The sequence below is a fragment of the Sphaeramia orbicularis genome, chromosome 6 (assembly GCF_902148855.1).
Source record: "Sphaeramia orbicularis chromosome 6, fSphaOr1.1, whole genome shotgun sequence".
Taxonomy (NCBI): Eukaryota; Metazoa; Chordata; class Actinopteri; order Kurtiformes; family Apogonidae; genus Sphaeramia; species Sphaeramia orbicularis.
Window position 1 is genome coordinate 7,508,717 of NC_043962.1, and position 14,829 is coordinate 7,523,545.

The 14,829-nt window shown below is 39.9% G+C and overlaps 2 protein-coding genes across 2 annotated transcripts; both read left to right on the forward strand.

The window, feature by feature from the left end:
• The first annotated feature begins 2,126 nt into the window (after positions 1-2,126).
• On the forward strand, positions 2,127-5,882 carry LOC115421606 (E3 ubiquitin-protein ligase TRIM21-like). Its single transcript, XM_030137565.1, has 2 exons — positions 2,127-2,256; positions 3,709-5,882. The coding sequence occupies exon 2, from the start codon at positions 3,711-3,713 to the stop codon at positions 5,352-5,354; it is 1,644 nt and encodes a 547-aa protein (XP_029993425.1). The 5' UTR covers positions 2,127-2,256; positions 3,709-3,710; the 3' UTR covers positions 5,355-5,882.
• Positions 5,883-8,910: 3,028 nt separating this feature from the next.
• LOC115420462 (E3 ubiquitin-protein ligase TRIM21-like) lies at positions 8,911-13,411 on the forward strand. Its single transcript, XM_030135706.1, has 2 exons — positions 8,911-9,007; positions 10,423-13,411. Exon 2 carries the CDS (start codon positions 10,425-10,427, stop codon positions 12,066-12,068), a length of 1,644 nt encoding a protein of 547 aa, XP_029991566.1. The 5' UTR covers positions 8,911-9,007; positions 10,423-10,424; the 3' UTR covers positions 12,069-13,411.
• Positions 13,412-14,829: the final 1,418 nt, after the last annotated feature.

Genomic DNA, 14,829 nt, shown 5'->3' on the forward strand with positions numbered 1-14,829 from the left:
GTCTAGTAAATAGTAGAAAGTGAATAGTCTAGAAAATGATGTAAAAATGCAGAGTTTTACCGTCATAAACCAACCAAAGCCCCTGCAGCCTGATAAAACTGATCTATGAATAAATCCAGGTTGACTGTGAATCTGCTTCAACAGATCATCATGTGTCTTTTAGTCCAGATCACCCAGCCCTCAGAGAAGAAAAGCACAAACTAGTAACATCTGAGTAGTTTCTACATTTGATATCTGTGAAAAAGGGTCTTTTTCAGTCCAATCTGTCATTAACTCAGTGGTCTTCAGTCTTTTTCTGTGGACCCCCCCCCACCCCCCCTTTGGAGGATGAAAAACCTCCAGGCCCCCCTCAACCCCAACAACACTGAGGTGCAATTATAACTTTTATTGAAAGAAACATCAATATCCAAACAACACGTCCCAAGAAATGTGCAAAAAAACAGAGAAAACTACATGACAGTAGAGAATGTTCAAACACCTTTCACTGACTCCAGCAACACTTACATTCCAAAGAAAATGGAATTTCAGCGAATCACGTTAAATGTGGAACCTTAATTAAAATGATTTTTTATATCCATGATTTCAGTATTTTTGGTCAGTTCTACTTCAGAGTCTGTAATTTGGGGAAAATCTGTTTATTTGTTTTCTACTTTGTCTAAACATTTCAGGTTTGACTCTAACTCTTCCTTTTGTGTGAGAACAGACTGACTTTTCTTTCCTAAGTCAGAGTTTTGTCATATATTTGTGTTTGTTTTCTCTTTTGTTTAGGACAGCTGTAGTCATACTAGGTAGAGACCGGATGACCCGAGAAGCCTAGCTGCTGTGTCTGACTGCCCCAGTGATGTAAGCCGTTGGATGGCCCAGAACTTCCTGCAATTAAACAACTCCAAATCAGAAGTCATACTGTTCGGTCCACTAAATTCCACCATTGCAATAAAAAATAGCCTTGGTCCCCTCTCCTCAAACATTAAGATAAGATAAGATATTCATTTATTGATCCCACAATGGGGAAATTCACAATTACACTCACCGCAAGAAATCTTGGGGTAATATTTGACTCAGACCTCTCCTTTCAAGTACACATAAATAAAGTTATCCAATACTGTTTTTTCCAGCTATGAACTATTTCCAGAATCAAACCAATAGTCCCACACTCCGACCTGGAAACAATCATCCATTCATTCATATTCAGCCGACTTGACTACTGCAATTCACTTCTGTCCGGCATCAGCCAAAAATCATTGTCCCGCCTCCAACTGGTCCAGAACGCAGCAGCTAGGCTTCTCACTGGTTTTAACAGACAACATCATGTCACTCCTATCCTTGCATCCCTTCATTGGCTCCCTGTGTGTTTAGAATTGATTTTAAGATTTTACTGATCACTTTTAAAGCCTGAATGGGCCTGGCCCCAAGTTATATAGAAGCAATGCTAGTTGACTACGAGCCAGTACGCAGCCTTAGATCCTCGGGCAGAGGGCTCCTGGCTGTTCCAAAGTCGAGGCTTAAATCAAAAGGTGACCGGGTATTTTCCATCAGGACCCCTCGACTTTGGAACGGCCTGCCCGAGGAGATAAGGCTGAGGAATCAGTGACATCTTTTAAATCACTTCTTAAAACACATTTTTATAGACTTGCTTTTATGTGATGTCTGTCCCTTTTTAACTTTTAATTTTAATGTTAATTTTTGAATTTGATCCTGTTTGATTATCAATTTGTTCATATATCTCTCTAATTGTGTTGCTTCTGTTTTAGTGTTTTTACTTGCTTCGTGTATCCTGCTGTTGTGCCCTCTGTCAAAGCACTTTGTAAACTTTGTTTTTAAAGGTGCTATACAAATAAAGTTATATTATTATTATTATTATTATTATTATTATTATTATTATTATTATTATAGGTACAAGCACCAATACTGCATTCATATTCACGTGTATGTCCTGAAACCTGACAGTATTCTGCATATTTACACCACCAGACCACCACTAGATAGACCACAACACAAAGGACCAACAGGTCTGACATGTCGTCTGTGCTCTGTGATAAAACAACACACACTTGGATTTCACCATCACATGAAAAATGAAACAGGTCAGAGGCGGAGCCACATTCCTCAGAACAAAGACCCTTTCCCAGAAATGAAAGTGAAAGTTGTTCCCAGTGTGAGCAGAGCTGCAGACTTGTCTGTGGAACCGTCGAAGAAACCTTAAACCGACTTCATCAGATCTGTTTCAAGTCTCAGCAGAGTCTTTGACAAACAGCGGTGAGTCCAACTACAGCTTTAACATCACACTTCAACTCCAAACACACAAATAGAACTGTATTTATTTCACTCCAACTCTCCTGCAATGGCTCCTATCACTGAACCACATGGATAAACCAGCAGTATTTACTAAGGGTCCAACAGTTCAGGTCGTCCACGGTGCGGTCCGTACCTCAGTTTTTGTTTGGTTTCAGCATGTTTTGTGCATGAACAGAACTGGTTTTTTCTCTCCCCAAAATTATATTTTTATTTTGTTTGTCATCAAAAACTGAATTTCACAGTAGGAACAAATTCTATCACTGTACTGAAAAAATAACTCTTTCTGTTCTGAACAATAGAACTCTTTCTTATTCCTTTACTTGTATACAGTTGTAAAAAACACCCACATGCACACATAAGGCCCAAAGGGGGCTTTATGAAAATAAATAAATTCATGTTCTGCATCGAGATGTAAAAGAAAATGGCCGTATAAAAACACCATGGTTATCTACTGTACGCATTTCCTTGTAATAGTGTGTCACAGTATTGTATGTGTCAGAGTCCTGCACCAGGTCGGGTACCCATGCGTACTTAAAAGTGAGTTACTGTGTAGACAATGTGGTTAACCACGGGTCAGGGTGTGGGTCTAATGTTCGCAGGTACAAGTGGGTGTGGGTTTGGAAAAGTGGTGGATCTGTGGCAGGACTCTGATGTGTGCTGAGTCTAAAGGCGCTTCTCTGTCCACTGTCTGTCACTGAGGGGCGGGGCTTCCCTGCACTGCATGCTCATATGGAGAGAGAGAGAGAGAGAGAGAGAGAGAGAGAGAGAGAGAGAGAGAGAGAGAGAGAGAGAGAGAGAGAGAGAGAGAGAGAGAGAGAGGAGAGAGAGAGAGAGAGGAGAGAGAGAGAGAGAGAGAGAGAGAGAGAGAGAGAGAGAGAGAGAGAGAGAGAGAGAGAGAGAGAGAGAGAGAGACTTGCAGGGGCAGGCTTTCTTCTGCCTCAACAGGCGCACACACTCAGTGCCTGTACAGCAGTATATAAAGCACTAATGCAAAATCAGTTGCAAAACCTGCGGTCCATACGGGCAGATCGTCCCGTTCAGGGTGAAGTGAACAGTACACAGTTTTCCCCAGTACTGTTGTATCCCTAGTATTTACATAGATTCTATTTTATTACAGCCCATGTCCTTTAGATGGTCTGGACTTTGGTTCTACGTCTCTTCCTGCTTTTGTTTCCACTAACATTTTCTACAGTTACACTTCAATGAACTTCCAGAACATTTCAAAGTCAAAGTATTGGACTGACATCATGGATTTTAAACACTGCTGTAGAGTCATGTGACTGACCAGCCACACTTACCTGAAGACCATAAAGGACTTTTATGAGTCTCCTTATTATAAATGATCACATGATGATAAACACTGATTATATAATTCAAATATTTCACTGATGCATCTGTTCTTTTGGTCCATAGATATGGCTGCTGCCGGTCATGTCCGATCTGGAGATCAGTTCCTGTGTTCCATCTGTTTGGATGTCTTCACTGATCCAGTCGCAATACAATGTGGACACACCTTCTGCAAATCCTGCATCTCTGAACACTGGAGGGTTAGTGCCCCATATCAGTGTCCCATGTGTAAAGAGGTTTTCAACACAAAACCTCAGCTGAAGATCAACACAATCATCTCAGAGATGGTGGCTCAGTTCAGACATGAAGCTCAACATGAACCAAACATCTACAGCTCAGACCAACAAGCTGCCAAACCAGGAGAAGTTCCCTGTGATGTCTGCTCTGAAACCAAACTGAAGGCCCTGAAGTCCTGCCTGGTGTGTCTGATCTCCTACTGTCAGACCCATCTAGAACCTCATCTGACACGTTCAGCACTGAAAAGACATCAGCTGATCCACCCTGTGGAGAACCTGGAAGACAGGATGTGTAGGAAACATGACAAACCTCTGGAGCTGTTCTGTAAAACCGACCACACATGTATCTGTTACCACTGCACCTACTCAGACCACAAAAGTCATGACATTACTCCTCTGAAAGATGAATATGAAGAACAGAAGCCAGAGCTGAAAAAGACAAAGGCTGAAATTCAGCAGATGATCCAGGAGAGACGACTGAAGATCCAGGAGATCCAACGGTCAGTGGAGCTCAGTAAGAATGCTGCAGACACAGAGACAGCAGAAGGTGTGGAGGTCTTTACTGCTCTGATGGACTCTGTTCAGAGAAGTCTGGACCAGTTCAAAGAGAAGATCCAAGAAAAGCAGAGGAGCACTGAGAAACAGGCTGAAGACTTCATCAAAGAGCTGGAACAGGAAATCTGTGAGCTGAAGAAGAGAAGCACTGAGGTGGAGCAGCTCTTAGGCTCTGAAGACCACCTCCACTTTGTCCAGAGGTTCACATGTGTCAAAGCTGCTCCATCCATGAAGACCTGGACAAAGGTCAGCATCCGTCCACCATCATATGAGGGGAGTGTGGTGAGAGCTGTGTCTGAGCTGGAGGACAAACTCACAGAAGACATGAAGAAGAAGAAGGCTAAAGCTGAGCTGAAGAGAGTCCAACAGTATGAGGTGGATGTGACTCTGGATCCAGATACAGCAGATCCTTATCTCATCCTGTCTGATGATGGAAAACAGGTTCATGATGGTGGTGTAAAGAAGAACCTTCCAGATAAACCACAGAGATTCACTATTTATTGCAATGTTTTTGGAAAGCAGAGTTTCTCTTCAGGCAGGTTTTACTTTGAGGTTCAGGTTAAAGGAAAGACTGCCTGGACTTTAGGAGTGGCCAGAGAGTCCATCAACAGGAAAGGAAAGAACACACTGAGTCCTCAGAACGGATACTGGACCATCTGGTTGATAAATGGAAATGAGTACAAAGCTCCTGCTGATCCTTCTGTCCTTCTGTCTGTGAAGTCTGGTCTTCAGAAGGTGGGGGTGTTTGTGGATTATGAGGAGGGTCTGGTCTCCTTTTATGACGTAGATTCTTCAGTTCTCATCTACTCCTTCACTGGCTGCTGCTTCAGTGATAAACTCCTCCCATTCTTCAGTCCATGTAACAATGCTGGAGGTAAAAACTTTGCTCCTCTGATCATCACTCCTGTCAACACTGAGTAATAAACTCATCAAATGTACAGATTTTCTCTGATTTACTGGAGTCACTAAACTTAGTGATGATATAAACTGTTTGAACGTGTATGAATCTGTATCCAAATGCACTTAAATACAAACATTTGTGGTGATAATAATCCTGGTTTGACAGATTCTGATGTCTGTGATTGAATCCAATGATAATGATGGTGTTTTAATTTTAACTTGAATTCAAATGTTGGGATTGTGAATGTGTTTCCAAGATGTGATGGATTTTATACATTTAAATGATAGAAGTGTTCAGGAGAATTCAATATTCAATAATAACAGTAAAGATTCCGTTCATCAGCTTCAATAAATACAGTCATATACTGTCTTCATTTGAAATGAGAAAAACCATGAAATATTAAATGTTTGCTGAGTTGTTTTCTATTTGTTTGGAGACAAACACACGTAATTATTGCAAACACTGTAATTATTTTCACATTAGCTCAGACGGAGGTTATACCATAATATTTAAGACCAAATATATTGAAATGATTCATCATTTATTCAAATATGTTCAGATTTTCTTTTTTTTCCAATATATATTTATTGTTTTTTTTTGTTGTTGTTGTTTATAGAAAAGAAAGAGACAACAAACAGAACAGAACAGAACATTCCGGCACAAAGCAGAAGGAGGTGGAAAACTCAGTCAGTCAATTAAAAAAAAAAAAAAAAACTATGACAGCAATATGAGTTCACATTATTCCTCTATGGAAAAGGGCTGAAATGTCCAGACCAATATATGACATAAAGGGGTTCCAAGTTTTATGGAACACTTCATCTTTGCTGTGTAACAGACTGGTTAAATAGTCCAGGGATATATATTCAAGTACTGTCTGATGCCATTGAGTTTTAGTAGGTACTTTATCTGTGATCCAATTCAAAAGAATACATTTCCTCACACAAAATGTGAACATCCTATAGAGTTGTCTTTTATATTTTCCAATAATTGTGACATCTGTCATTTCCAAGCAACATGGTCAATGGATTACATTCAGTAGTAACAGAAACAGATAATATTTTATCCAGTTCACATTTAACAACATGCCAAAAATGTGGAATTTTCCTACAGGACCAATAACAATGAGTAAGGGTGCCCAGGTTAATTTTACATTTGGGAAAATATGTTCTGATTAAATTTGCTGAAGTTGAAATCCACTCAATCCATTTGATAAATCACAAACCTTCGACTTATTTGGATGATTCTGTTCAAATATCTGAACAATGTATTTATATATAAACTATGAAGACACAGATGGAAATATTCACATTATTTCCTCTGTTAAATGTAAAACTTCAATAAGTATATTAAACTGTAAACAGACTTGTCTTGTGTTCCTTTTTTTTTTTTTAAGACTGTAATAGTCTAGTAAATAGTAGAAAGTGAATAGTCTAGAAAATGATGTAAAAATGCAGAGTTTTACCGTCATAAACCAACCAAAGCCCCTGCAGCCTGATAAAACTGATCTATGAATAAATCCAGGTTGACTGTGAATCTGCTTCAACAGATCATCATGTGTCTTTTAGTCCAGATCACCCAGCCCTCAGAGAAGAAAAGCACAAACTAGTAACATCTGAGTAGTTTCTACATTTGATATCTGTGAAAAAGGGTCTTTTTCAGTCCAATCTGTCATTAACTCAGTGGTCTTCAGTCTTTTTCTGTGGACCCCCCCCACCCCCCCTTTGGAGGATGAAAAACCTCCAGGCCCCCCTCAACCCCAACAACACTGAGGTGCAATTATAACTTTTATTGAAAGAAACATCAATATCCAAACAACACGTCCCAAGAAATGTGCAAAAAAACAGAGAAAACTACATGACAGTAGAGAATGTTCAAACACCTTTCACTGACTCCAGCAACACTTACATTCCAAAGAAAATGGAATTTCAGCGAATCACGTTAAATGTGGAACCTTAATTAAAATGATTTTTTATATCCATGATTTCAGTATTTTTGGTCAGTTCTACTTCAGAGTCTGTAATTTGGGGAAAATCTGTTTATTTGTTTTCTACTTTGTCTAAACATTTCAGGTTTGACTCTAACTCTTCCTTTTGTGTGAGAACAGACTGACTTTTCTTTCCTAAGTCAGAGTTTTGTCATATATTTGTGTTTGTTTTCTCTTTTTGTTTAGGACAGCTGTAGTCATACTAGGTAGAGACCGGATGACCCGAGAAGCTTAGCTGCTGTGTCTGACTGCCCCAGTGATGTAAGCCGTTGGATGGCCCAGAACTTCCTGCAATTAAACAACTCCAAATCAGAAGTCATACTGTTCGGTCCACTAAATTCCACCATTGCAATAAAAAATAGCCTCGGTCCCCTCTCCTCAAACATTAAGATAAGATAAGATAAGATATTCCTTTATTGATCCCACAATGGGGAAATTCACAATTACACTCACCGCAAGAAATCTTGGGGTAATATTTGACTCAGACCTCTCCTTTCAAGTACACATAAATAAAGTTATCCAATCCTGTTTTTTCCAGCTATGAACTATTTCCAGAATCAAACCAATAGTCCCACACTCCGACCTGGAAACAATCATCCATTCATTCATATTCAGCCGACTTGACTACTGCAATTCACTTCTGTCTGGCATCAGCCAAAAATCATTGTCCCGCCTCCAACTGGTCCAGAACGCAGCAGCTAGGCTTCTCACTGGTTTTAACAGACAACATCATGTCACTCCTATCCTTGCATCCCTTCATTGGCTCCCTGTGTGTTTTAGAATTGATTTTAAGATTTTACTGATCACTTTTAAAGCCCGAATGGGCCTGGCCCCAAGTTATATAGAAGCAATGCTAGTTGACTACGAGCCAGTACGCAGCCTTAGATCCTCGGGCAGAGGGCTCCTGGCTGTTCCAAAGTCGAGGCTTAAATCAAAAGGTGACCGGGTATTTTCCATCAGGACCCCTCGACTTTGGAACGGCCTGCCCGAGGAGATAAGGCTGAGGAATCAGTGACATCTTTTAAATCACTTCTTAAAACACATTTTTATAGACTTGCTTTTATGTGATGTCTGTCCCTTTTTAACTTTTAATTTTAATGTTAATTTTTGAATTTGATCCTGTTTGATTATCAATTTGTTCAGATATCTCTCTAATTGTGTTGCTTCTGTTTTAGTGTTTTTACTTGCTTCGTGTATCCTGCTGTTGTGCCCTCTGTCAAAGCACTTTGTAAACTTTGTTTTTAAAGGTGCTATACAAATAAAGTTATATTATTATTATTATTATTATTATTATTATTATTATTATTATTATTATTATTATTATAGGTACAAGCACCAATACTGCATTCATATTCACGTGTATGTCCTGAAACCTGACAGTATTCTGCATATTTACACCACCAGACCACCACTAGATAGACCACAACACAAAGGACCAACAGGTCTGACATGTCGTCTGTGCTCTGTGATAAAACAACACACACTTGGATTTCACCATCACATGAAAAATGAAACAGGTCAGAGGCGGAGCCACATTCTTCAGAACAAAGACCCTTTCCCAGAAATGAAAGTGAAAGTTGTTCCCAGTGTGAGTAGAGCTGCAGACTTGTCTGTGGAACCGTCGAAGAAACCTTAAACCGACTTCATCAGATCTGTTTCAAGTCTCAGCAGAGTCTTTGACAAACAGCGGTGAGTCCAACTACAGCTTTAACATCACACTTCAACTCCAAACACACAAATAGAACTGTATTTATTTCACTCCAACTCTCCTGCAATGGCTCCTATCACTGAACCACATGGATAAACCAGCAGTATTTACTAAGGGTCCAACAGTTCAGGTCGTCCACGGTGCGGTCCGTACCTCAGTTTTTGTTTGGTTTCAGCATGTTTTGTGCATGAACAGAACTGGGTTTTTTCTCTCCCAAAATTATATTTTTATTTTGTTTGTCATCAAAAACTGAATTTCACAGTAGGAACAAATTCTATCACTGTACTGAAAAAATAACTCTTTCTGTTCTGAACAATAGAACTCTTTCTTATTCCTTTACTTGTATACAGTTGTAAAAAACACCCACATGCACACATAAGGCCCAAAGGGGGCTTTATGAAAATAAATAAATTCATGTTCTGCATCGAGATGTAAAAGAAAATGGCCGTATAAAAACACCATGGTTATCTACTGTACGCATTTCCTTGTAATAGTGTGTCACAGTATTGTATGTGTCAGAGTCCTGCACCAGGTCGGGTACCCATGCGTACTTAAAAGTGAGTTACTGTGTAGACAATGTGGTTAACCACGGGTCAGGGTGTGGGTCTAATGTTCGCAGGTACAAGTGGGTGTGGGTTTGGAAAAGTGGTGGATCTGTGCAGGACTCTGATGTGTGCTGAGTCTAAAGGCGCTTCTCTGTCCACTGTCTGTCACTAAGGGGCGGGGCTTCCCTGCACTGCATGCTCATATGGAGAGAGAGAGAGAGAGAGAGAGAGAGAGAGAGAGAGAGAGAGAGAGAGAGAGAGAGAGAGAGAGAGAGAGAGAGAGAGAGAGAGAGAGAGAGAGAGAGAGAGAGAGAGAGAGAGAGAGAGAGAGAGAGAGAGAGAGAGAGAGACTTGCAGGGGTGGGCTTTCTTCTGCCTCAACAGGCGCACACACTCAGTGCCTGTACAGCAGTATATAAATCACTAATGCAAAATCAGTTGCAAAACCTGCGGTCCATACGGGCAGATCGTCCCGTTCAGGGTGAAGTGAACAGTACACAGTTTTCCCCAGTACTGTTGTATCCCTAGTATTTACATAGATTCTATTTTATTACAGCCCATGTCCTTTAGATGGTCTGGACTTTGGTTCTACGTCTCTTACTGCTTTTGTTTCCACTAACATTTTCTACAGTTACACTTCAATGAACTTCCAGAACATTTCAAAGTCAAAGTATTGGACTGACATCATGGATTTTAAACACTGCTGTAGAGTCATGTGACTGACCAGCCACACTTACCTGAAGACCATAAAGGACTTTTATGAGTCTCCTTATTATAAATGATCACATGATGATAAACACTGATTATATAATTCAAATATTTCACTGATGCATCTGTTCTTTTGGTCCATAGATATGGCTGCTGCCGGTCATGTCCGATCTGGAGATCAGTTCCTGTGTTCCATCTGTTTGGATGTCTTCACTGATCCAGTCGCAATACAATGTGGACACACCTTCTGCAAATCCTGCATCTCTGAACACTGGAGGGTTAGTGCCCCATATCAATGTCCCATGTGTAAAGAGGTTTTCAACACAAAACCTCAGCTGAAGATCAACACAATCATCTCAGAGATGGTGGCTCAGTTCAGACATGAAGCTCAACATGAACCAAACATCTACAGCTCAGACCAACAAGCTGCCAAACCAGGAGAAGTTCCCTGTGATGTCTGCTCTGAAACCAAACTGAAGGCCCTGAAGTCCTGCCTGGTGTGTCTGATCTCCTACTGTCAGACCCATCTAGAACCTCATCTGACACGTTCAGCACTGAAAAGACATCAGCTGATCCACCCTGTGGAGAACCTGGAAGACAGGATGTGTAGGAAACATGACAAACCTCTGGAGCTGTTCTGTAAAACCGACCACACATGTATCTGTTACCACTGCACCTACTCAGACCACAAAAGTCATGACATTACTCCTCTGAAAGATGAATATGAAGAACAGAAGCCAGAGCTGAAAAAGACAAAGGCTGAAATTCAGCAGATGATCCAGGAGAGACGACTGAAGATCCAGGAGATCCAACGGTCAGTGGAGCTCAGTAAGAATGCTGCAGACACAGAGACAGCAGAAGGTGTGGAGGTCTTTACTGCTCTGATGGACTCTGTTCAGAGAAGTCTGGACCAGTTCAAAGAGAAGATCCAAGAAAAGCAGAGGAGCACTGAGAAACAGGCTGAAGACTTCATCAAAGAGCTGGAACAGGAAATCTGTGAGCTGAAGAAGAGAAGCACTGAGGTGGAGCAGCTCTTAGGCTCTGAAGACCACCTCCACTTTGTCCAGAGGTTCACATGTGTCAAAGCTGCTCCATCCATGAAGACCTGGACAAAGGTCAGCATCCGTCCACCATCATATGAGGGGAGTGTGGTGAGAGCTGTGTCTGAGCTGGAGGACAAACTCACAGAAGACATGAAGAAGAAGAAGGCTAAAGCTGAGCTGAAGAGAGTCCAACAGTATGAGGTGGATGTGACTCTGGATCCAGATACAGCAGATCCTTATCTCATCCTGTCTGATGATGGAAAACAGGTTCATGATGGTGGTGTAAAGAAGAACCTTCCAGATAAACCACAGAGATTCACTATTTATTGCAATGTTTTTGGAAAGCAGAGTTTCTCTTCAGGCAGGTTTTACTTTGAGGTTCAGGTTAAAGGAAAGACTGCCTGGACTTTAGGAGTGGCCAGAGAGTCCATCAACAGGAAAGGAAAGAACACACTGAGTCCTCAGAACGGATACTGGACCATCAGGTTGAGAAATGGAAATGAGTACAAAGCTCCTGCTGATCCTTCTGTCCTTCTGTCTGTGAAGTCTGGTCTTCAGAAGGTGGGGGTGTTTGTGGATTATGAGGAGGGTCTGGTCTCCTTTTATGACGTAGATTCTTCAGTTCTCATCTACTCCTTCACTGGCTGCTGCTTCAGTGATAAACTCCTCCCATTCTTCAGTCCATGTAACAATGCTGGAGGTAAAAACTTTGCTCCTCTGATCATCACTCCTGTCAACACTGAGTAATAAACTCATCAAATGTACAGATTTTCTCTGATTTACTGGAGTCACTAAACTTAGTGATGATGTAAACTGTTTGAACGTGTATGAATCTGTATCCAAATGCACTTAAATACTAACATTTGTAGTGATAATAATCCTGGTTTGACAGATTCTGATGTCTGTGATTGAATCCAATGATAATGATGGTGTTTTAATTTTAACTTGAATTCAAATGTTGGGATTGTGAATGTGTTTCCAAGATGTGATGGATTTTATACATTTAAATGATAGAAGTGTTCAGGAGAATTCAATATTCAATAATAACAGTAAAGATTCCGTTCATCAGCTTCAATAAATACAGTCATATACTGTCTTCATTTGAAATGAGAAAAACCATGAAATATTAAATGTTTGCTGAGTTGTTTTCTATTTGTTTGGAGACAAACACACGTAATTATTGCAAACACTGTAATTATTTTCACATTAGCTCAGACGGAGGTTATACCATAATATTTAAGACCAAATATATTGAAATGATTCATCATTTATTCAAATATGTTCAGATTTTCTTTTTTTTCCAATATATATTTATTGTTTTTTTTTGTTGTTGTTGTTTATAGAAAAGAAAGAGACAACAAACAGAACAGAACAGAACATTCCGGCACAAAGCAGAAGGAGGTGGAAAACTCAGTCAGTCAATTAAAAAAAAAAAAAAAAACTATGACAGCAATATGAGTTCACATTATTCCTCTATGGAAAAGGGCTGAAATGTCCAGACCAATATATGACATAAAGGGGTTCCAAGTTTTATGGAACACTTCATCTTTGCTGTGTAACAGACTGGTTAAATAGTCCAGGGATATATATTCAAGTACTGTCTGATGCCATTGAGTTTTAGTAGGTACTTTATCTGTGATCCAATTCAAAAGAATACATTTCCTCACACAAAATGTGAACATCCTATAGAGTTGTCTTTTATATTTTCAGATAATTGTGACATCTGTCATTTCCAAGCAACATGGTCAATGGATTACATTCAGTAGTAACAGAAACAGATAATATTTTATCCAGTTCACATTTAACAACATGCCAAAAATGTGGAATTTTCCTACAGGACCAATAACAATGAGTAAGGGTGCCCACGTCAATTTTACATTTGGGAAAATATGTTCTGATTAAATTTGCTGAAGTTGAAATCCACTCAATCCATTTGATAAATCACAAACCTTCGACTTATTTGGATGATTCTGTTCAAATATCTGAACAATGTATTTATATATAAACTATGAAGACACAGATGGAAATATTCACATTATTTCCTCTGTTAAATGTAAAACTTCAATAAGTATATTAAACTGTAAACAGACTTGTCTTGTGTTCCTTTTTTTTTTTTAAGACTGTAATAGTCTAGTAAATAGTAGAAAGTGAATAGTCTAGAAAATGATGTAAAAATGCAGAGTTTTACCGTCATAAACCAACCAAAGCCCCTGCAGCCTGATAAAACTGATCTATGAATAAATCCAGGTTGACTGTGAATCTGCTTCAACAGATCATCATGTGTCTTTTAGTCCAGATCACCCAGCCCTCAGAGAAGAAAAGCACAAACTAGTAACATCTGAGTAGTTTCTACATTTGATATCTGTGAAAAAGGGTCTTTTTCAGTCCAATCTGTCATTAACTCAGTGGTCTTCAGTCTTTTTCTGTGGACCCCCCCCCCCCCCCCAACCCCCCCCCCCCCCCCCCCCCTTTGGAGGATGAAAAACCTCCAGGCCCCCCTCAACCCCAACAACACTGAGGTGCAATTATAACTTTTATTGAAAGAAACATCAATATCCAAACAACACGTCCCAAGAAATGTGCAAAAAAACAGAGAAAACTACATGACAGTAGAGAATGTTCAAACACCTTTCACTGACTCCAGCAACACTTACATTCCAAAGAAAATGGAATTTCAGCGAATCATGTTAAATGTGGAACCTTAATTAAAATGATTTTTTATATCCATGATTTCAGTATTTTTGGTCAGTTCTACTTCAGAGTCTGTAATTTGGGGAAAATCTGTTTATTTGTTTTCTACTTTGTCTAAACATTTCAGGTTTGACTCTAGCTCTTCCTTTTGTGTGAGAACAGACTGACTTTTCTTTCCTAAGTCAGAGTTTTGTCATATATTTGTGTTTGTTTTCTCTTTTTGTTTAGGACAGCTGTAGTCATACTAGGTAGAGACCGGATGACCCGAGAAGCTTAGCTGCTGTGTCTGACTGCCCCAGTGATGTAAGCCGTTGGATGGCCCAGAACTTCCTGCAATTAAACAACTCCAAATCAGAAGTCATACTGTTCGGTCCACTAAATTCCACCATTGCAATAAAAAATAGCCTTGGTCCCCTCTCCTCAAACATTAAGATAAGATAAGATATTCATTTATTGATCCCACAATAGGGAAATTCACAATTACACTCACCGCAAGAAATCTTGGGGTAATATTTGACTCAGACCTCTCCTTTCAAGTACACATAAATAAAGTTATCCAATCCTGTTTTTTCCAGCTATGAACTATTTCCAGAATCAAACCAATAGTCCCACACTCCGACCTGGAAACAATCATCCATTCATTCATATTCACCCGACTTGACTACTGCAATTCACTTCTGTCTGGCATCAGCCAAAAATCATTGTCCCGCCTCCAACTGGTCCAGAACGCAGCAGCTAGGCTTCTCACTGGTTTTAACAGAGAACATCATATCACTCCTATCCTTGCATCCCTTCATTGGCTCCCTGTGTGTTTTAG